The 21394-nt window shown below is 48.0% G+C and overlaps 1 protein-coding gene across 2 annotated transcripts in view; it reads right to left on the bottom strand.

Annotated features, from left to right (window-relative positions):
- The window catches only part of LOC130369512 (sideroflexin-1), a 49925-nt gene extending 37363 nt beyond the window's left edge, over nt 1-12562 (bottom strand). The window contains exon 1 of one of the 2 annotated variants that reach the window (XM_056574863.1): nt 12421-12562. Coding sequence is in view for 1 of the 2 variants with exons in the window: in XM_056574862.1 (XP_056430837.1) it covers nt 12278-12280 (3 nt within the window). In the remaining variant the exon portion in view is untranslated. Of the gene's footprint in view, nt 1-12277; nt 12392-12420 lie in introns of those variants that run through there. The other variant, XM_056574862.1, reaches the window with a different exon arrangement.
- Nucleotides 12563-21394: the final 8832 nt, after the last annotated feature.

The following is a 21394-nucleotide window of genomic DNA, read 5'->3' as shown; positions in this document are numbered from 1 at the left end:
GACGGGATATGAGGACAGGTTATGAGTTTGGGATATGAGGAAGAGAGTTTTATTGTTTCTTTTAAGCCCTCACAAGGTTTAGGCAGGAAGAGTGGGCAATGTGGGGTACTCATCTAGTGATAAATAAGGACCTATGTGTCAGTACAGTCATGTAAAGGGAAAACTACTGTAAGCTTCCTCCGCATCTCAGCAGAGCAAGGTCAGCCCAAGGACAATGTACAATACAGCATCTCAAAAGCACTGCTCCAGTTCTAACAAAATGTCATAGCAAGGCTTCTTTATATCCAATTCTTTTCCCCCATCATTTTACACTCCCTGCTTTGTAAAGAGAGTCGGCTGGATGTAAGGATCAACCTGTTCAGAGATCCCAGCTGAAAACAATAGGAAAGTGATACAAGCTCAGAACACTGGGAGATTTTATTATAATGTAATTTTTCAAGAACAGGAATCAATGCACAGTATTTATAGGGTAAAATCTTTATACTCACCATCCCCGGGGGACGCTCCTGCCCCCAGGGATGGTGAGGATATGAACTTATAAAATAGTCCTAATGCTGGGCGGTATGACCAAAAATGTGTATCATGGTATTTTTAAAACTTATGGTGGTTCCACGGTATTTGACAGTATTTTTTTTGTTTCAATCATCTATCATCTCCCCCCCCCCCCCCCCAACCCCCTTCCCGCCGGAATGAATTATCAGCCGCAGTGCGCTGGGGAACTAATCATATATGACCTGCGGGCGTTGCTCTGCTTTTCCACCCCCCCACCGAATGTACTATCAGCCGCAGCGCTGTCCCCACATCAGAGGACTAGACATGTTACCCGCAGGCACTGCTCTCCTTCGCCTCCTGTGAGCCGCGCTGCTGGAAATGAATGAGTTGTGAGCCGCGGGTGCAGGACGGAGAACGGAAGCTGTCACCTCCCCCTGCAAGCACTGAAAGCCAGTGGGCCGCGGGCACTGCAGAACTTCTGATCAGAAGTCCTGCAGCGCCCGCAGCCCACTGGCTTTCTGCACTTGCAGGAGGAGGTGACAGCTTCCGTTCTCCGAACAGAAGTCCTGCGCCCGCAGCTCACAACTCATTCATTTCCAGCGCCGCGGCTCACAGGAGGAGAAGGAGAGCAGCGCCTGTGGGTAACATGATTAGTCCCCCGATGTGGGGACAGCGCGCTGCAGCTGATAGTTCATTAATTCGAGGGGGGGATGGAGGGGCCCGACCGGTATTGCAGTATAGAGAAAAATCCATATCGTACAGAAAACACACACCGGTATTCGGTATGAACCGGTATACCACCAAGCAGTAAATAGTCCCCGCTGTGCCCGTAAGTAGTCCTCTGGGCCGGGAGCTCCTCTCACCTAGTCTTGTTCTTCAGCCGGCAGCGTCGCCCCCCCTCCGCTTGATTGATGGGCCGCGTCATCGCTCTGCTCACTAAACAGACGGAGCAGAGATGACACGGCCCGTCAATCAAGCGAAGGGGGTGTCACTGCCAGCCGAAGACACAGGACTACTTGAGAGGAGCTCCCAGCCAAGGGAACTACTTACGGGCACGGCGGGGACTATTATATAAGTTCAAATCCTCATCATCTCTGGGGGCAGGAGGGGTACTCCGCTGTACACATCTTTTCCCCTACCCAAAGGATAGGGGATAAGATGTTAGATCGCGGGGGGTTCCACCGCTGGGGATCCCAGCAATCTACGCTTCAGTGCCCAATTCAATCGGTGCGAACTCCCCTCCATGTCCGATGACTGGCGAAGCATGCTGCCACGCCCCCTTCATTCACCTGTATGTAATAGGCATCACACCCCCTCCAATAAACATTAATGGAGGTGTGGCGTGACGCCACAAATGCGGAAGCTGCGTGTTCCGGATGCCACTGCTGCCGGCTGGAGATTGCGGGGGTCCCCAGCGATCTAAGATCTTATGGGGATAAGATGTGCAGCGGAGTACCCCTTTAAAGAGAATCTGTCACATTGAGAATGCAGTCCAAACTGAAGGCACCATGTATTGAGCATGAGGAGATAAACACATGTATTCACTGAGGATCCCTCAATTTACATTGGTCTCAGGTTACAATATTTTCAACATACAATGGTCTTTTCTGGACCATTGTAACTTGAAACCATACACAAGATAAAACGCTATGTACAGTCCGGATCTGTGAAACGTGTCAAAGGCTGGAAGGACTGACCAATCTGAATAGGCATTTCACAGATAAAACACCTGGATTACTGAATTGCATGCACAGACGGGCTGTCTGGTGGCGCCTCCCTACTGTGCAAGGAGAAACTACATGTTCTGTATTACTCTTTACCTGTGCCAGGGGTAGCTGCTCCTTTGGACACCAAGTTTGGTCTCAATATACAATGGTTTCAACATACAAGGGACCACTGTATAGTTTTAAGGAAAGGCTAAGTAGTCAAGTGGACGGTCCTACTCAGTGGCTGACAGCGATCTGTGAATGTATGCATAAAAAGAGCTGTCAGTCACCAAGTAGGACCACCCACTTGACTACTTAACCCAGAATTAATTCGAATTAACCCCCCCTCAGATTTGTTCATATAGGATGAAGAAGCAACCAAAAACTTAAAGGGGTTTTGAGGTGTATTATTCTTTACTGTACAGTGTTTTGACTCTGCCGACCAGCTGACATGTGTAGGCTTTAAATATGTGTAAATGAATGTCTCAATGTTATCTATAGCTGCTGTGCCTTCAGTGCTTTCTATGTGCTCAAGCACATCTGCTCTAGTACACTAGCAGTTTGTTAGTAACATGGCTTCCTCCGAAGCTCTCCAGAGGGCTAGTAAGTAGATATTACACTTCAAACATATGGAGCTCATACGTGAAGAACAAGAACGCCACCCTTACCTAAAACAACCAGTGTGCAGAACACAGAGATAGAGAGACGGCCAGCACAGCCACTGGTACAGATAAGAAGCTAATATAGAGAGAGAGCAAGAATACACTGCAACATTTGGGATGCAGATCTCTAAATAGATCAATGTCAAGGCCCAAATTTACCGTGAAAAGCGGAGACAGCTCTTCTCAGCGTTTAATAACAGCAACAAAATGGAAAATTATTCAATATAATTTATTCAATAAAATGATTTTAACATTAAATGTAAAAGGCAAAACAATAAGACATAAGTGTGTAAATGGGGATTCTGATATCCTCTTTTTGGTTTTGGTATTCTTTGAATCTCTTGCTAGGCTTCACTAACAGGTCTATGAGTATAGGGAGATACTTATCAGTCAAGACCAAGAGCAGTGGTGGAGAGCTGGTATTATAGCTCATTATTATTAAAACTATCATAGTAAATTACAGTGCAGTGTAGTGAGGGTGCCCATGCGTATCATAGTAAATTACAGTGTAGTGAGGGTGCCCATGCGTATCATAATAAATTACAGTGCAGTGTAGTGAGGGTGCCCATGCGTATCATAGTAAAGTACAGTGTAGTGAGGGTGCCCATGAATATCATAGTAAATTAATATGCAGTGTAGTGAGGGTGCCCATGGGTATCATAATAAATTACAGTGCAGTGAGGGTGCCCATGCATATCATAGTAAATTACAGTGCAGTGTAGTGAGGGTGCCCATGCGTATCATAGTAAATTACAGTGTAGTGAGGGTGCCCATGAATATCATAGTAAATTAATATGCAGTGTAGTGAGGGTGCCCATGCGTATCATAGTAAATTACAGTGTAGTGAGGGTGCCCATGAATATCATAGTAAATTAATATGCAGTGTAGTGAGGGTGCCCATGCGTATCATAATAAATTACAGTGCAGTGTAGTGAGGGTGCCCATGCGTATCATAGTAAATTATAGTGCAGTGTAGTGAGGGTGCCCATGCGTATCATAATAAATTACAGTGCAGTGTAGTGAGGGTGCCCATGCGTATCATAATAAATTACAGTGTAGTGAGGGTGCCCATGCGTATCATAATAAATTACAGTGTAGTGAGGGTGCCCATGCGTATCATAGTAAATTACAGTGTAGTGAGGGTGCCCATGCATATCATAGTAAATTACAGTGCAGTGTAGTGAGGGTGCCCATGCGTATCATAGTAAATTACAGTGCAGTGTAGTGAGGGCGCCCATGCGTATCATATTAAATTACAGTGCAGTGTAGTGAGGGTGCCCATGCGTATCATAGTAAATTACAGTGCAGTGTAGTGAGGGTGCCCATGCGTATCATAATAAATTACAGTGTAGTGAGGGTGCCCATGCGTATCATAATAAATTACAGTGTAGTGAGGGTGCCCATGCGTATCATAGTAAATTACAGTGTAGTGAGGGTGCCCATGCGTATCATAGTAAATTACAGTGTAGTGAGGGTGCCCATGCGTTTCATAGTAAATTACAGTGTAGTGAGGGTGCCCATGCGTATCATAGTAAATTACAGTGTAGTGAGGGTGCCCATGCATATCATAGTAAATTACAGTGCAGTGTAGTGAGGGTGCCCATGCGTATCATAGTAAATTACAGTGCAGTGTAGTGAGGGTGCCCATGCGTATCATAGTAAATTACAGTGCAGTGTAGTGAGGGTGCCCATGGGTATCATAGTAAATTACAGTGTAGTGAGGGTGCCCATGCATATCATAGTAAATTACAGTGCAGTGTAGTGAGGGTGTCCATGCGTATCATAGTAAATTACAGTGCAGTGTAGTGAGGGTGCCCATGCAGATCATAGTAAATTACAGTGCAGTGTAATGAGTGCGCCCATGCGTATCATAGTAAATTACAGTGCAGTGTAGTGAGGGTGCCCATGCGTATCATAGTAAATTACAGTGCAGTGTAGTGAGGGTGCCCATGCATATAGTAAATTACAGTGCAGTGTAATGAGTGCGCCCATGCGTATCATAGTAAATTACAGTGCAGTGTAGTGAGTGCGCCCATGCATATCATAGTAAATTACAGTGCAGTGTAGTGAGTGCGCTCATGCGTATCATAGTAAATTACAGTGCAGTGTAGTGAGGGCACCCATGCGTATCATAGTAAATTACAGTGCAGTGTAGTGAGGGCGCCCATGCATATTATAGTAAATTACAGTGCAGTGTAGTGAGGGCACCCATGCATATCATAGTAAATTACAGTGCAGTGTAGTGAGGGTGCCCATGCGTATCATAGTAAATTACAGTGCAGTGTAGTGAGGGTGCCCATGCAGATCATAGTAAATTACAGTGCAGTGTAGTGAGGGTGCCAATGCGTACTATATTACCTAATAATGTCAGCAAATGTGTAAATGCAGCCAAGAGGAATGTTCACACGGAGGAATACTTCAAAATACAACACTTGTCTTATAATTTTGCAGGATGTGTAACACAGAATTGCCGCGGAAATTCTGATGTGTAAATGAGACAGCGGAATCCCATTTAAGTGAATGTACAGTAAATTTATGGCAGAATTTAGCTGTCTGGATATAACCTCAGGGTCCATGCACACTACGGAACTTCCAAGTGGAAAAATTACAGCCAGTCACCCTTGGGTTCACCACATGGAGCTTATTTCCTAGATACTTTGTAGTGTGCATGGACCTTAGAGGAACATTCACATGCACTATATTGCTAGAGCAGTTTATCATTGACTTACCAGCAGTATGCGCGAACGTACATGTGGGGATCATTTACACTACGGAATTTCTGATACAGCATCCTCCCATTGTTTAAATTGAATTCTACTGTAACGTACACACTGCAAAATGTCTGTGGTAAAATCAATGGGGACGGCGCATGTCTGTACGGTCCTAATGCCAACTGATTTTGGACGTGCCCACAGCACAAAGGATATCCAAAAAAAAACTTCGGGCAGATATATATTCCTAATAAGTAAATGGGCCCTGAGGGCTCGTACACGAGCGGATTTCCTTTCAAACTCGCATCGGGTTTCCCTCTGCAAGTTCGAAAGGAGTCTCTGCGGCCTATACGCAGCAGATTTTTAGCGACAAATTTATGTTGTTAAAAAATCCACCGCAGACCCAATTGACTGCTATCGGGATTCTGCAGCTGAAAATTTCCCGCTTACAGCCGGCGGAGAGCCTGCCTCGTTTTCAAACCCGCAGTGGGAAACATGATGCGCGTTTGAAAGGAAATCCACTTGTGTGAACGGACCCTTAGGGTATTTATTTTTCTGCAGTTTTCTGCAGTTGATTTAATTATTAACTTACCAGCAGAAAATCTGCAGAACAATACCCATGCATGAAGTGCTTATTCACAGTACAGAAATTCCACTTCCATTTAATATGAAACAAATTCTGCTTGCACAATCGGCCCTGCCCAGCACATATTTTACAAGGTATATAACCTCAGAAATAAGTGTGGGGGGAAAGAAAAGTCCCACTGAAGAAATATGAATCTACCTAAAGATTGAACATGTTCATTCTTTCAGGGTTATCTGGATTTGCAGATGCACGCCCTTGTTTTCCAGGCAGACATTCCCCAAATTTTCTGCCCTGTAAGCACACCCTGAAAGTATGTTCACACGGCAGATTGTTCGTGCGGAATCCTGCATGAATATTACGCACAGACATTCTGCAGAAGATTTCAATGGGATTCTGCAGAACTGTTCACAAGAAAATTCATGAAAATGTTGCGGAAATTCAGATTACGGCATCCGCAGAAAGAATAGTCAGGTCTACACGGAAATGCATTGCCGTCTACTGCATTTCCGAGCGGCTAGCGCTGGCATGTTAGGCCAGTCACTCTGCGGATGGTGGACTGTCCACACACAAAATTTCAGTGCGGACATTCCACCATATGAACATAGCCTGAGGGTAGGAACACATGCTGCAGATATGCTGCACATTTTCTGTAGCAGAAAAATTGCCAAATGCAGAAGTGGATCCAGCTGGAAGGGGAAACATCAATGAAGGTGTTACACTTCCCCTTTCCTGAAGTTCAAGCATAAGTGGTAGTTTATTGCAAATCCTTCCGAAATAGTGTTTCAGTAGAATTTGCAATAAACTACCACTTATGCTTGAACTTCTGGTGAGTGCTGGGACTCCTTTTCTACTACATATCCTCGTGCACCACCTACAGCAGATGTGCTGACCCACTACCTTTAGGGGACGTTCCCACCTGGCGTATTTGCTGCTGCATATTTTATTTTCCCATTGAAGTCAATGGGTAGGAAAATACGCAGAAGCAAATACGCAGCAAAATACGCCAGGTGGGAATGCACACTTACATGACCTTTCCCCTTTCCAGCTGGATCCACTTCTGTCTATGGCACATTTTATTTACAATGTGTGTTCCTACTCTTAGGCTTCTTTCACACTAGAAAATTCTCCGTTTTTAAACATCCGTATGAAGTTCCGTCTGAAAACCAGCTGAAAAGGGCAGTAACAAAATCCTATACGTCAGTTAGAAAATCCCATTATAGTCTATGGGATTTTCTATTAGCCGTTTGAACCCGTTATAGTCCGTTATTGATAACGGATGTTATTTTGTGACGGAAGATAGTAACGGGAGAAATAGTTCATGAACAATTTTCTTCCGTACTATCTTCCATCACACTTGCAAACCCGCAGTGTGTTTCCCGCTGCAAGTTTAAATGGGAGCGGGCTCTCCGCAGCAGATTTTTGGCTGCGGAATTTCTGCTGCAGACCCTATTGACTTGGGGCCTGCAGTGGATTTTCCGCAGCAGAATTTTGCCTGCCAAAATTTTGCCAGGGAGCTCCTGCCCCCATTCAAAATCGTAGCGGGAAATGTTGTGAATTTGCAATAAAATCTACCCGAGTGCATTTCACATCAAGCCTCCAAGATATGGTCTTGGGGAACCACAAGTCCACAATGGTCCCCTTAAAGCAGTGTTTCCCAACCAGTTTGCCACCAACTAGTAAAAAACTACAACTCCCAGCATGCTGAGAGTTGTAGTTTCACAACAGCTGGAGGCACCATGGTTAAAAAACACTGTCTTGGAGGCTTTAGAAGAATTTCTTTGGTCTTATACAAATATTTTATATGAGCCCCAAGGGTGCAGCTCAGACAATTTATGGGGATTACTGTGACCATGAAATGATAAATATTCTGGATTGATGACCGAGAATAAAATCAAACACACATTAGAAGTAAATGGCATTCTGTTATGGGGGATAATAGGTTACACATTTGACTGTACTATGGAGACAGAAAGGTGAAAGGTTTGTTTTGTCAGTATGATACACAGCCAACCTGCTGACAAGTGCAAGTCTTCACAAATGAACGGATCACATGCTTCATCTCCTCTGCATGCCAGCCCTGGGGTAACTAGCAGACATTGGCAATACAACTTCATAACTCTCACATTTACCAGGAAAAAAAACATTATTCCTATCAGCTGCATTTATTTTGGCAGTATTAGGTCTCAATAGAGAAAGCTTTATACTGCCCAGGCATTCAGGATAAGTTTCCACTTGGTTTTTTTCTAGCAGTTTTTGGATATCTGCCACTGCAGTTTTTGAGCCCAAACCAGAAGTGGATCCATAAGGGAGGAGAAGTGTAAGTTCTTCCTTTATATTTTCCATTCCTTTTGAAGACACTTCTGGCTGTGGCTCAAAAACTGCCGGAAAAAACAAGTGGAAACTTAGCCACAGGGAGTTATAGTTTTGCAACTGCTGGAGGCACCCTGGTTGGGAAACACTGGTCTGCATAGTATGATCAAAACATAACTGTAGTCACATAAGTTTCTTGGACCTTGGGAATATTTTGATTGTACAGGAAATGTAGTCATATTATTGCTGTGATCTAGACAGAAATCTATAAAACTAGGTTCACACTACATCTTGGATGTATGTGTCCCCCTACACAGCGAGGATCTCCAGGTGTCCCCCTACACAGCGAGGATCTCCAGGTGTCCCCCTACACAGCGAGGATCTCCAGGTGTCCCCCTACACAGCGAGGATCTCCAGGTGTCCCCCTACACAGCGAGGATCTCCAGGTGTCCCCCTACACAGCGAGGATCTCCAGGTGTCCCCCTACACAGCGAGGATCTCCAGGTGTCCCCCTACACAGCGAGGATCTCCAGGTGTCCCCCTACACAGCGAGGATCTCCAGGTGTCCCCCTACACAGCGAGGATCTCCAGGTGTCCCCCTACACAGCGAGGATCTCCAGGTGTCCCCCTACACAGCGAGGATCTCCAGGTGTCCCCCTACACAGCGAGGATCTCCAGGTGTCCCCCTACACAGCGAGGATCTCCAGGTGTCCCCCTACACAGCGAGGATCTCCAGGTGTCCCCCTACACAGCGAGGATCTCCAGGTGTCCCCCTACACAGCGAGGATCTGCAGGTGTCCCCCTACACAGCGAGGATCTGCAGGTGTCCCCCTACATAGGTAGGATCTCTATGTGTCCCCCTACATAGGTAGGATCTCTATGTGTCCCCCTACATAGGTAGGATCTCTATGTGTCCCCCTACATAGGGAGAATCTCTAGAAGTCACCCAACACAGGGAGGATCTCCAGATGTCCCCCAACACAGGGAGGATCTCCAGATGTCGCCCAACACAGGGAGGATCTCCAGATGTCCCCCAACCCAGGGAGGATCTCCAGATGTCACCCAACCCAGGGAGGATCTCTAGATGTCACCCAACACAGGGAGGATCTCTAGATGTCACCCAACACAGGGAGGATCTCTAGATGTCCCCCAACACAGGGAGGATCTCTAGATGTCCCCCAACACAGGGAGGATCTCCAGATGTCCCCCAACACAGGGAGGATCTCCAGATGTCCCCCAACACAGGGAGGATCTCTAGATGTCCCCCAACACAGGGAGGATCTCCAGATGTCCCCCAACACAGGGAGGATCTCCAGATGTCCCCCAACACAGGGAGGATCTCCAGATGTCCCCCAACACAGGGAGGATCTCCAGATGTCCCCCAACACAGGGAGGATCTCCAGATGTCCCCCAACACAGGGAGGATCTCTAGATGTCCCCCAACACAGGGAGGATCTCTAGATGTCCCCCAACACAGGGAGGATCTCCAGATGTCCCCCAACACAGGGAGGATCTCCAGATGTCCCCCAACACAGGGAGGATCTCCAGATGTCCCCCAACACAGGGAGGATCTCCAGATGTCCCCCAACACAGGGAGGATCTCTAGATGTCACCCAACACAGGGAGGATCTCTAGATGTCACCCAACACAGGGAGGATCTCTAGATGTCACCCTACATAGGGAGGTTGTCTAGATGTCCCCCAACACAGGGAGAATCTCTAGAAGTCACCCAACACAGGGAGGATCTCTAGATGTCCCCCAACACAGGGAGGATCTCTAGATGTCCCCCAACACAGGGAGGATCTCTAGATGTCCCCCAACACAGGGAGGATCTCTAGATGTCCCCCAACACAGGGAGGATCTCTAGATGTCGCCCAACACAGGGAGGATCTCCAGATGTCGCCCAACCCAGGGAGGATCTCCAGATGTCCCCCAACCCAGGGAGGATCTCCAGATGTCACCCAACCCAGGGAGGATCTCTAGATGTCACCCAACACAGGGAGGATCTCTAGATGTCACCCAACACAGGGAGGATCTCTAGATGTCCCCCAACACAGGGAGGATCTCTAGATGTCCCCCAACACAGGGAGGATCTCTAGATGTCCCCCAACACAGGGAGGATCTCCAGATGTCCCCCAACACAGGGAGGATCTCCAGATGTCCCCCAACACAGGGAGGATCTCTAGATGTCCCCCAACACAGGGAGGATCTCCAGATGTCCCCCAACACAGGGAGGATCTCCAGATGTCCCCCAACACAGGGAGGATCTCTAGATGTCCCCCAACACAGGGAGGATCTCCAGATGTCCCCCAACACAGGGAGGATCTCCAGATGTCCCCCAACACAGGGAGGATCTCTAGATGTCCCCCAACACAGGGAGGATCTCTAGATGTCCCCCAACACAGGGAGGATCTCCAGATGTCCCCCAACACAGGGAGGATCTCCAGATGTCCCCCAACACAGGGAGGATCTCCAGATGTCCCCCAACACAGGGAGGATCTCCAGATGTCCCCCAACACAGGGAGGATCTCTAGATGTCACCCAACACAGGGAGGATCTCTAGATGTCACCCAACACAGGGAGGATCTCTAGATGTCACCCTACATAGGGAGGTTGTCTAGATGTCCCCCAACACAGGGAGGATCTCTAGAAGTCACCCAACACAGGGAGGATCTCTAGATGTCCCCCAACACAGGGAGGATCTCTAGATGTCCCCCAACACAGGGAGGATCTCTAGATGTCCCCCAACACAGGGAGGATCTCTAGATGTCCCCCAACACAGGGAGGATCTCTAGATGTCCCCCAACACAGGGAGGATCTCTAGATGTCCCCCAACACAGGGAGGATCTCTAGATGTCCCCCAACACAGGGAGGATCTCTAGATGTCCCCCAACACAGGGAGGATCTCTAGATGTCCCCCAACACAGGGAGGATCTCTAGATGTCCCCCAACACAGGGAGGATCTCTAGATGTCCCCCAACACAGGGAGGATCTCTAGATGTCCCCCAACACAGGGAGGATCTCTAGATGTCCCCCAACACAGGGAGGATCTCTAGATGTCCCCCAACACAGGGAGGATCTCTAGATGTCCCCCAACACAGGGAGGATCTCTAGATGTCCCCCAACACAGGGAGGATCTCTAGATGTCCCCCTACATAGGTAGGATCTCTAGATGTCCCCCAACACAGGGAGGATCTCTAGATGTCCCCCAACACAGGGAGGATCTCTAGATGTCACCCTACATAGGATCTCTGCTTACACAAGTACTACACACCAAGATCCAACCACAGGAAGACATCAGCAGATGATGCAACAGCATGTGAGCCCTTAGCTATTACACTCAGAGCCAAATCTCACATAGCAAATACACAAACTACAGTAAACACCATAGGGGCCACCACTGCATGCATGTATGTATGAACATCTGCTCCTCCTCCTCTATTGTGGTGATTGCCAAACTGTGGACCTCCAGCTGTTGCAAAACTACAACTCCCAGCATGCCCAGACAGCCGCTGGCTGTCTGGGCATGCTGGGAGTTGTAGTTTTGCAACAGCTGGATTTTAGAGACCACTGCTCTATAAATACCATGCACTAGATCCCAAATAAAAGATGCATTTCTGATTCAGTCAGGATTGCGTTAGTATCCACAGAATATAATGTAAATCAATGCAAAAAGCCCAAATATTTTGACAGAAGACAGGAGCTTATAAGAGTGATGCAGCATCACAGTTATAAATAAAAAACGTTACTGTATATACAGCGCCCCCAGAGGCTTGGGGGGTCACCAACATGATGCTCTGCAGCACTAACCATGTGTCAGTTATAGTGGAGAAGCAGGTGCGGTGTCCTCTATAGACATGCGTGTGCAGAATAGACAGTCAATCTACATTGCTATAGTGTGTATATGAGAGAAATGGCCGCCTGCAGTGGAGATGAATGGGGGATGCACTCACACTAGTAGTTGTGCAATGAGTCCTGCAGCAGATGCTCGTCCGCTTCTCCTCTCTCCCCAGCACTGCCTGCCCCTCTGCCGCGGTGGCTCAGCTCCTAGTCACATGGTACGGTGATGTCATCCGGCTACGGCGGCTCTTTCAGGACAATTTTAGTGACCCGCTGTTTAGTGGAGATAGGAAGGTATAGTCTAAGGGGGAATTTATCATTTGTGGGAGAAGCTTATTTTCTATATGAGCTCCCTTCGGCGGGAATTATGTGACAGCGTATACAGGAGCTGGCCGGTGTGAGGTGAAAAATTGAATTTTTCACCTCACACCGGCTTGTTACCTTAACCCCTTAAGGACCAGGCCATTTTACAGCTTAGGACCAGAGCGTTGTTTGAACATCTGACCACTGTCACTTTAAACATTAATAACTCTGGGATGCTTTTACTTATCATTCTGATTCCGAGATTGTTTTTTCGTGACATATTCTACTTTATGTTATTGGTAAAATTTTGTCGATACTTGCATCGTTTCTTAGTGAAAAATTCCAAAATTTTATGAAAAAATTGAAAATTTAGCATTTTTCTAACTTTGAAGCTCTCTGCTTGTAAGGAAAATGGATATTCCAAGTAAAAAATTTTTTTATTCACATATCCAATATGTCTACTTTATGTTTGCATCATAAAATTGATGAGTTTTTACTTTTGGAAGACACCAGAGGGCTTCAAAGTTCAGCAGCAATTTTCCAATTTTTCAGGTTTGAAGTGGATTTGAAGGGTCTTCATATTAGAAATACCCCACAAATGACCCCATTATAAAAACTGCACCCCCCAAAGTATTCAAAATGACATTCAGTCAGCGTTTTAACCCTTTAGGTGTTTCACAGGAATAGCAGCAAAGTGAAGGAGTAAATTCACAATCTTCATTTTTTACACTCGCATGTTCTTGTAGACCCAATTTTTACAAGGGGTAGAAGGAGAAAATGTATACTTATATTTGTAGCCCAATTTCTCTCGAGTAAGCACATACCTCATATGTCTAAGTAAATTGCTCGGCGGGTGCAGTAGAGGGCTCAGAAGGGAGATTTTGGAGAGTACGTTTTTCTGAAATGGTTTTTGGGGGGCATGTTGCATTTAGGAAGCCCCTATGGTGCCAGAACAGCAAAAAATCCCCACATGGCATGGAAACTAGACCCCTTGGGGAACGTAACAAGGGGTAAAGTGAACCTTAATACCCCACAGGTGTTTGACGACTTTTGCATATGTAAAAAAAAAAAATATTTTTTTCACTAAAATGTGTGTTTCCCCCCACATTTCACATTTTTGCAAGGGTTAATAGCAGAAATACCCCCCAAAATTTGTAACCCCATCTCTTCTGAGTATGGAGTAGTGTTGCTCGCGAATATTCGCAATTCGAATTTTATTCGCGAATATCGCATATTCGTGAATTCGCGAATATTCGCGAATATAGCGCTATATATTCGTAATTACGAATATTCGTTTTTTTTTTTTTTTTTCACAGTACACATCACAGTGATCATCCCTCTCTGTTTCCAGTTTATGTGGTGTAAGAAGGCTCTAATACTACTGTGTGAGACTGGCGTGCGAATTTTCGTATATGCGAAAATTTGCATATGCTAATTTTCGCATATGCTAATTTCCGCTTATGTTAATTTGTTGTATATGCAAATTTTCGCATATGTTAATTTTCGCACCCGCGAATATTCGCATATGCGAAAATAAAACGAGAATATTACGAATATGCGAATATTCGCGAATATGACGAATATTCGTCCATATATTCGCGAATATTCGCGAATTCGAATATGGCCTATGCCGCTCAACACTAGTATGGAGGTACCCCATAAGTTGGCCTGAAGTGCACTATGGGCGAACTACAATGTTCAGAAGAGAAGGAGTCATATTTGGCTTTTTGAGAGCAAATTTTGGTCGGGGGGCATGTCGCATTTAGGAAGCCCCTATTGTGCCAGAACAGCAAAAAAAAAAAACACATGGCATACCATTTTGGAAACTAGACCCCTTGAGGAACGTAACAAGGAATAAAGTGAGCCTTAATACCCCACAGGGGTTTCACGACTTTTGCATATGTAAAAAAAATAATTATTTTTTTCATTAAAATGTGTGTTTCCCCCCAAATTTCACATTTTTGCAAGGGTTATTAGCAGAAAAGACCCCCCAAAATTTGTAACCCCATCTCTTCTGAGTATGAAGGTACCCCATAAGTGGACCTGAAGTGCACTACGGCCGAACTACAATGCTCAGAAGAGAAGGAGTCATATTTGGCTTTTGGAGAGCAAATTTTGCTCGGGGGGCATGTCACATTTAGGAAGCCCCTATGGTGCCAGGACAGCAATATAACCCCCACATGGTATACCATTTTGGAAACTAGACCCCTTGAGGAACGTAATAAGGGGTACAGTGAGCATTTACCCCCCACTGGTGTCTGTCAGATCTTTGGAACAGTGGGCTGTACAAAAATTTTTATTTGCACAGCCCACTGTTCCAAAGATCTGTCAGACACCAGTGGGGTGTAAATTATCACTGTACCCCTCATTACATTCCGTGAGGGGTGTAGTTTCCAAAATGGGGTCACATGTGTTTTTTTTTTTTTTTGCGTTTGTCAAAACTGCTGTAACAATCAGCCACCCCTGTGCAAATCACCTCAAATGTACATGGTGCTGGGCCTTGTTGGGCACCCCCAGAGCACTTTGCGCCCACATATGGGGTATCTCCGTAGTCGGGAGAAAAATTTATTTTTTTACACTAACATGCTGTTGTAGACCCCAACTTCACCTTTTCATAAGGGGTTAAAGGAGAAAAAGCCCCCCAAAATTTGTAACACAATTTCTCCCGAGTACGGCGATACCCCATATGTGACCCCAAACTGTTGCCTTGAAAAATGACAGGGCTTTGAAGTGAGAGAGCGCCATCTGCATTTGACGCCTGAATTAGGGATTTGCATAGGGGTGGACATAGGGGTATTCTACACCAGTGATTCCCAAACAGGGTGCTTCCAGCTGTTGCAAAACTCCCAGCATGCTTGGACAGTCAACGTCTGTCTGGCAATACTGGGAGTTGTTGTTTTGCAACAGCTGGAGGCTCCATTTTGGAAACAGTGGCGTACCAGACGTTTTTTATTGGGGAGGGGAGGGGGGCTGTGTAGGGGTATGTGTATATGTATTGTTTTTTACTTTTTATTTTATTTTGTGTTAGTGTAGTGTAGTGTTTTTAGGGTACAGTCACACGGGCGGGGGATTAAAGCGAGTTTCCCGCTGCGAGTCTGAGCTGGCGCGCAAAATTTTCTGCATTGCAAACTTGCAGCCTGATACTCACTGTAAGCCCCTGCCCATGTGAATGTACCCTGTACATTCACAGGGGGGGGGACGGACCTCCAGCTGTTGGAAAACTACAACTCCCGGCATGCCCAGACGCCAAGGGCTGGCTGGGCATGCTGGGAGTTGTAGTATACAGGGTCCCATTACAGCAATGCATGTCGCTTTACGGCGACGTGCATTGCTGTAAAGGGCCCGACCGCGGCTGAAGAGGCTGAAGCCCCAGCACTCCCCCGTCCCCCACTGCGTCCTCCAGTCTTCCTCCCTTCCTCTCCGGGCTTCCAGGGACCGGGCAGGGCGGGAGGAAGCAACCGCCCCCCCTCCCCCTGCGATTGGTCAGTTAGATTTCCCTCGTGATGGGGGGCCTACATGGCCCCCCTCGGCATTTGCCCGTGATGCCTGCTAAAGCATTTCAGCAGGCATCCGCTTCCGATCTCTGCCCGGCGTGCGGCAGAGACCGGAAATACAACAGGACGTTCTCTAACGTCCTTGGGCAATAAAGCCCAGGTAGCGGGGACGTTAGAGAACCTCCTATGCCCTAAAGAGGTTAAAGGGGTACTCCGGTGAAAACCTTTTTTCTTTTAAATCATCTGGTGGCAGAAATTTAAACATATTTGTAAATTACTTCTATTAAAAAATCTTAATCCTTCCAGTACTTATTAGCTGCTGAATGCTACAGAGGAAATTCCTTTCTTTTTGGAACACTGATGACATCACGAACACAGTGCTCTCTGCTGGCATTTTAGTGCTCCATTTTAGCAACCATGCATAGTAGATGCATAGTAGATGCATAGTAGATGCATGCTAAGGGCAGCATGGTGGCTCAGTGGTTAGCACTGCTGCCTTTCAGTGCTGGGGACCTGGGTTCAAATCCCACTAAGGACAACAATTTATTATTATAATAACGTCAGCAGAGAGAACTGTGGTCGTGATGTCATCAGAGAGCATTCCAAAAAGAAAATAATTTCCTCTGTAGTATTCAGCAGCTAATAAGTACAGGAAGGATTAAGATTTTTTTAATAGAAGTAATTTACAAATATGTTTAACTTTCTGCAACCAGTTGATTTAAAAGAAAAAAGGTTTTCACCAGAGTACCCCTTTAATAAATGCGAATTGCCCCTCAGCCACTGGACTATAACTCCCATCATGGACCGAGTATGTCCATGATGGGACTAGTAGTCCTAACTGTCCAAAAAGAGTCCCGCAGCCGGGGGATGTGCAAGTGCCATCCCTCAGCGCTGCGGTACTACAACTACTCCCATCATGGGACAGACACATGATAAGAGTAGTAGTCCAAGGGCAGAGGGCCACGTGCGACCTTTACTGCTCCGCCCCTAGTGATGACTTCATTAGGGGGCGGAGCTACACAGTCCAGGCCTGACTGTTCTCATTATGCGTTTTGCATAATGAGAACACAGCCTTTCTGGCAGTGTGTTCCAAAACAGGGAGACTCCAGCTGTTGGTAAACTACAGCCCCCCCCATGATAGGAGTTGTAGTTTAGCAAACATTGGAGGCTCCCTGTTTAGGAACACGCTGCATTATGTGCGCTCTCCCCAGGGGAGAGCAAACAAAATGTACTAACCCACATTTCTAACATCTCTATCCGCTCCATTGGGGGATACAGACCGTGGGTGTATGCTGCTGTCTCTAGGAGGTGTGACACTATGGTAATAAAAAAAGTCAGCTCCTCCCAGCAGGATATACCCGCCTTCAGGCTCTGAGCTAGTCAGTTTAAGCTTAGTGTCTGAAGGAGGTGGAAATGGTCTGCATTTTCCAGACCAGGTCTTCTGATTTTTTATTTTCCTAGTATAGGGACGTATTAGTTTTTTTTATTCCTTTTTCTTTTCTGTTTTCAGGTGGGGGCTCAGGGACTCCGGTTCCCTGTTTCCCCATTGCGAGTAAGGGGGCACAGACATTGCGTATATGCGCTGTTCACCCCCCTTTGCCAACGGTCTGCGTCTATGTTGGTACCTCATGGATCCGAGTCCCCCTATTTCTCTGCTCGCCTCGCTCGCGCATAGCAGCCGGGCGTGATGCAGGGACAAAAAGCTGACTGAAGACTTTACTGAAGACTCCATTAGGTAAGTTCTTATGACTGAGGAAAGTTCCCCCCTTTTTTCTACATAGGTATGGACTCGCAACCTCTGGAGACCCCCTGTTTTTGGCCCACCTTCAGGTTATGGGGCTGGCTTAGACAGGGGCTGCACTTTATTCTGGGGGAGCAGTGGCACCTGAGGGGGCATGTATTATGGGGCACTTTACTTATGGTGTGTGTGTTTGGTGCAACTACGTTCAGCGCCTTATATGCGGCTGTCAGCCACGGCGCTGTTTTCGGGCCAGGCACTCTCAGCGCCAGCTTACTTTCGTTTTGCCGGCAGCGCCTTATACATGCTGACAAGCCGCGGCACTGCTACGAGCCGGGCGTTTCAGAGCCGGCTTACTTTCACTTTCGCCGGCCGTCTCTGCCGGCGTTTAGGCCGCCCGCTCTTTCCCCCGAGCACATATGCGGCTAGACATGGCGCTCGGGACTAGGAGCGGGCGCCATTACAGTTCTTCTCGGCCGGTCTGTAGCTCTGCCCACAGGGCTAGGAGCTCTCAGAGGCGCAAAGCAGCCTCCAATCAGCGCCGTGGGTGCAATTTTCAGTGTGAAGGGGTCTGTTACTGTGTGCCTTGCTTCAGGCATGCCCCTCCCTTCCTATTGGCTGGCCTGTTCAGTCTCTCTAGCTGCACAGAGCGAGTTCTCCTCACTGCAGCTGACAGGGGACCCAGACTAGGGTGAGAAAGTTCCTGTCTCCTTTTTTCCCACATTATGTCCGTACCCAGAGCTGTTCCTCCCTCTAAACAGAAACCTGGAACTTCAGTGACTTATTATATCTGTAAGCACTGTAATACCAAGATGTCTGGCTCTGCTGAGCCCTCTTGCCCTGCCTGCTCCACTGCTCCCCCAGACCCCCTGGTACCCCCTGATGCCCCTTCGGTTCCGGTGGGTTCAGCCGCTCCTCCAGCCTGGGTTTCTTCCCTGACTCAATATATGGCTGACTTGACCAAAGTCTCCCGTTCGGTGGCTGAGGCCTCCCGGGAAGTGGTGTCCGCCTTCAAGGGGTCTTCCCTGCGCAGGACCTCTCCGAGGGCCCGCTCTTCGTCTCCTCATACTTCACACTCTCACAAGCGTGCTAGGGGAGCCTCGTCTGACTCTTCCATTGAGTCTTCAGATAGACGTGAGCGTTTCCCTCGCGGGTCCCACCCCCCCTATCATCTGGGCACAAACGTCGCTCCTCCAGAGGGCGTTCTCAGAGTCGCCGCTCTGCCACGCCAGAGCCGCATACCCGGTCTGGGTCGCCCCCCTCCAGGACTGCCTCTACTCATTCACATTCCCCTGGTGAACTGGTGGGCGAGGCTTCCGAGCCGGCATCTGACTCAGAGGACCGCTCAGACTCAATTGCAACGGTGAACTTATTGGTGACAGCCATAAGAGACACCTTTCACTTGGAGGACCCAGGATCTTCGGATGTCAATCCAGGAGTATCCTTTCATCGTGCTACGCCAGCACCTCAAAGGTTCAGCTCTCACGCTGACTTTGATGACATTCTGGAATCCGCATGGAAACATCCAGACAAGAGGTTCCCGGGAATCAAGACAATTGAAGAACGTTATCCATTTAACAAGGACTTTGTCGCTAAGGTGGTTTCCCCTCCCTCAGTGGATCCACCAATCTCCCGGATCTCTAAGGCGACTACACTGCCTCTGGCAGGTGCCGCTGCCTTCAAGGATCCCACGGACAAGAAGGTAGAATCTTTAGCGAAGTTTGCTTCTGAAGCAGCTGGCTCTTCTCTTCTTCCCATCTTCGCCTCGACATGGGTGTCCAAGGCCCTGTCAGAGTGGTGCCAAAAGCTCCATCTGGATATCTTAGCGGGATCCCCCCCCAGAGGATCTATCTGCTCTGGCTCTCCAATGCGCTAAAGCTGGGGACTTTCTGTGCACAGCTTCCATGCAGTCAGCTCGTTGTTCTGCCTTTGCTGTGGGTCACCTAGCGGCTCTCCGACGCTCTATGGGACTTAAAGCTTGGAATGGGGATGCCGCTTCCAAAAGGTCTCACACTGAGCTTCCCTTTACGGGTGGCCGTCTTTTTGGCAAACGCCTTGATGAGATTATCTCTGAGGCAACAGGAGGTAAGAGTTCCTTGTTACCTCAAAATAAGGCTCGCCCTACTTCCCAAAGGAAGTCCTTTTCCTTTCGGTCCTTTCGGACCTCTGGCCCCAGTAAATGGTCCGGGCAGGCGCCCTCGCGGGACAAGAAGGCTCCCTCGTTCCGGGCGCGCCCGTCTTGGAAGTCGGACTCCAACCGGTCCGGCCGTTTTGCGCCCAAATCGGGCAACCGCAAACCCACTTCTGCATGAAGTGAGGCCCCCACCCGCGGTTTCTTGTCGAGTGGGAGGTCGTCTCTTGTTTTTCCGAGACATCAGGACCTCACACATTCAGGACTCTTGGGTCAGGGACGTAGTGTCCAACGGTTACCGGATCGAATTCGCCTCCCTTCCGAGGGGTCGCTTTTTTCGATCCCTGGCCCCCCAGTCTCCTCCTCTGGCGAAGCAATTTTGAGCGGCTCTCAGGTCTCTGCTTCTCCAAGGGGTTATCGTCCCCGTCCCTCCAGGGGAACGTTTTCGGGGTTTCTACTCAAATCTTTTTGTGGTCCCCAAGAAGTACGGTTCTGTGCGTCCAATCCTAGACCTCAAGCGTCTCAACCGTCACCTTCTCATCCGCCACTTCAGAATGGAATCCCTCCATTCGGTGGTGGCATCCCTGGAATAAGGAGAGTTCCTTTCATCGGTGGACATCAAGGATGCCTACCTCCATGTGCCAATATTTCCGGGCCATCATCGATACCTCCGGAGGGGCACTTTCAATTCGTAGCCCTCCCCTTTGGTCTAGCCACGGCTCCTCGGGTCTTTACAAAGATCCTTGCGCCAGTGATGGGCCTGTTAAGGTCGAGGGGAATCTCGGTGATACCCTATCTGGACGACCTACTCTGGAGAATCTGGACGTCACTCTCCACACTCTGACTCGCTTCGGGTGGATGGTCAACCGGGACAAGTCAGTCCTCCGTCCTACCCAGTCTCTAACATTCCTGGGACTTCGATTCGACACGGTCTCTGCCCGAATTTGTCTTCCGCCGGACAAACGTCTGGCGCTCCGGTCAGGGGTCCGCTCCCTTCGGACCCAGGTATCAGTCTCCGTCCGTACTTGTATAGAAGTCCTGGGTCAGATGGTGGCAACTATGGAGGCAGTACCCTTTGCCCAGTTTCATTACTGCCCCCTTCAACTGCCGAGATTCTCTCTCGATGGAACAGGTCTCCTCTGTCCCTCGATCGTCAGATTGTTCTCCCTCGCAGGGTCCGTCAGTCTCTGCTCTGGTGGCTCCGCTCCCCGCTTCTTCTCCAAGGGTGGTCGTTTCTTCCCCTTCACTGGCAGATTGTTACAACGGATGGCAGCCTGTTGGGCTGGGGTGGCGTGTTCAGGGATTGGACGATTCAGGGACTCTGGTCTCTCCCGGAGACCCTTCTTCCGATAAACATATTGGAATTACGGGCGATTCTTCTTTGTCTTCTTCATTGGGAGTCCCGTCTTCAGTCCCGTCTT

The sequence above is a fragment of the Hyla sarda genome, chromosome 4, assembly GCF_029499605.1.
Source record: "Hyla sarda isolate aHylSar1 chromosome 4, aHylSar1.hap1, whole genome shotgun sequence".
Taxonomy (NCBI): Eukaryota; Metazoa; Chordata; class Amphibia; order Anura; family Hylidae; genus Hyla; species Hyla sarda.
The sequence above is the reverse complement of the archived record's forward strand: the minus strand, read 5'-3'. Positions and strand labels throughout refer to the sequence as shown.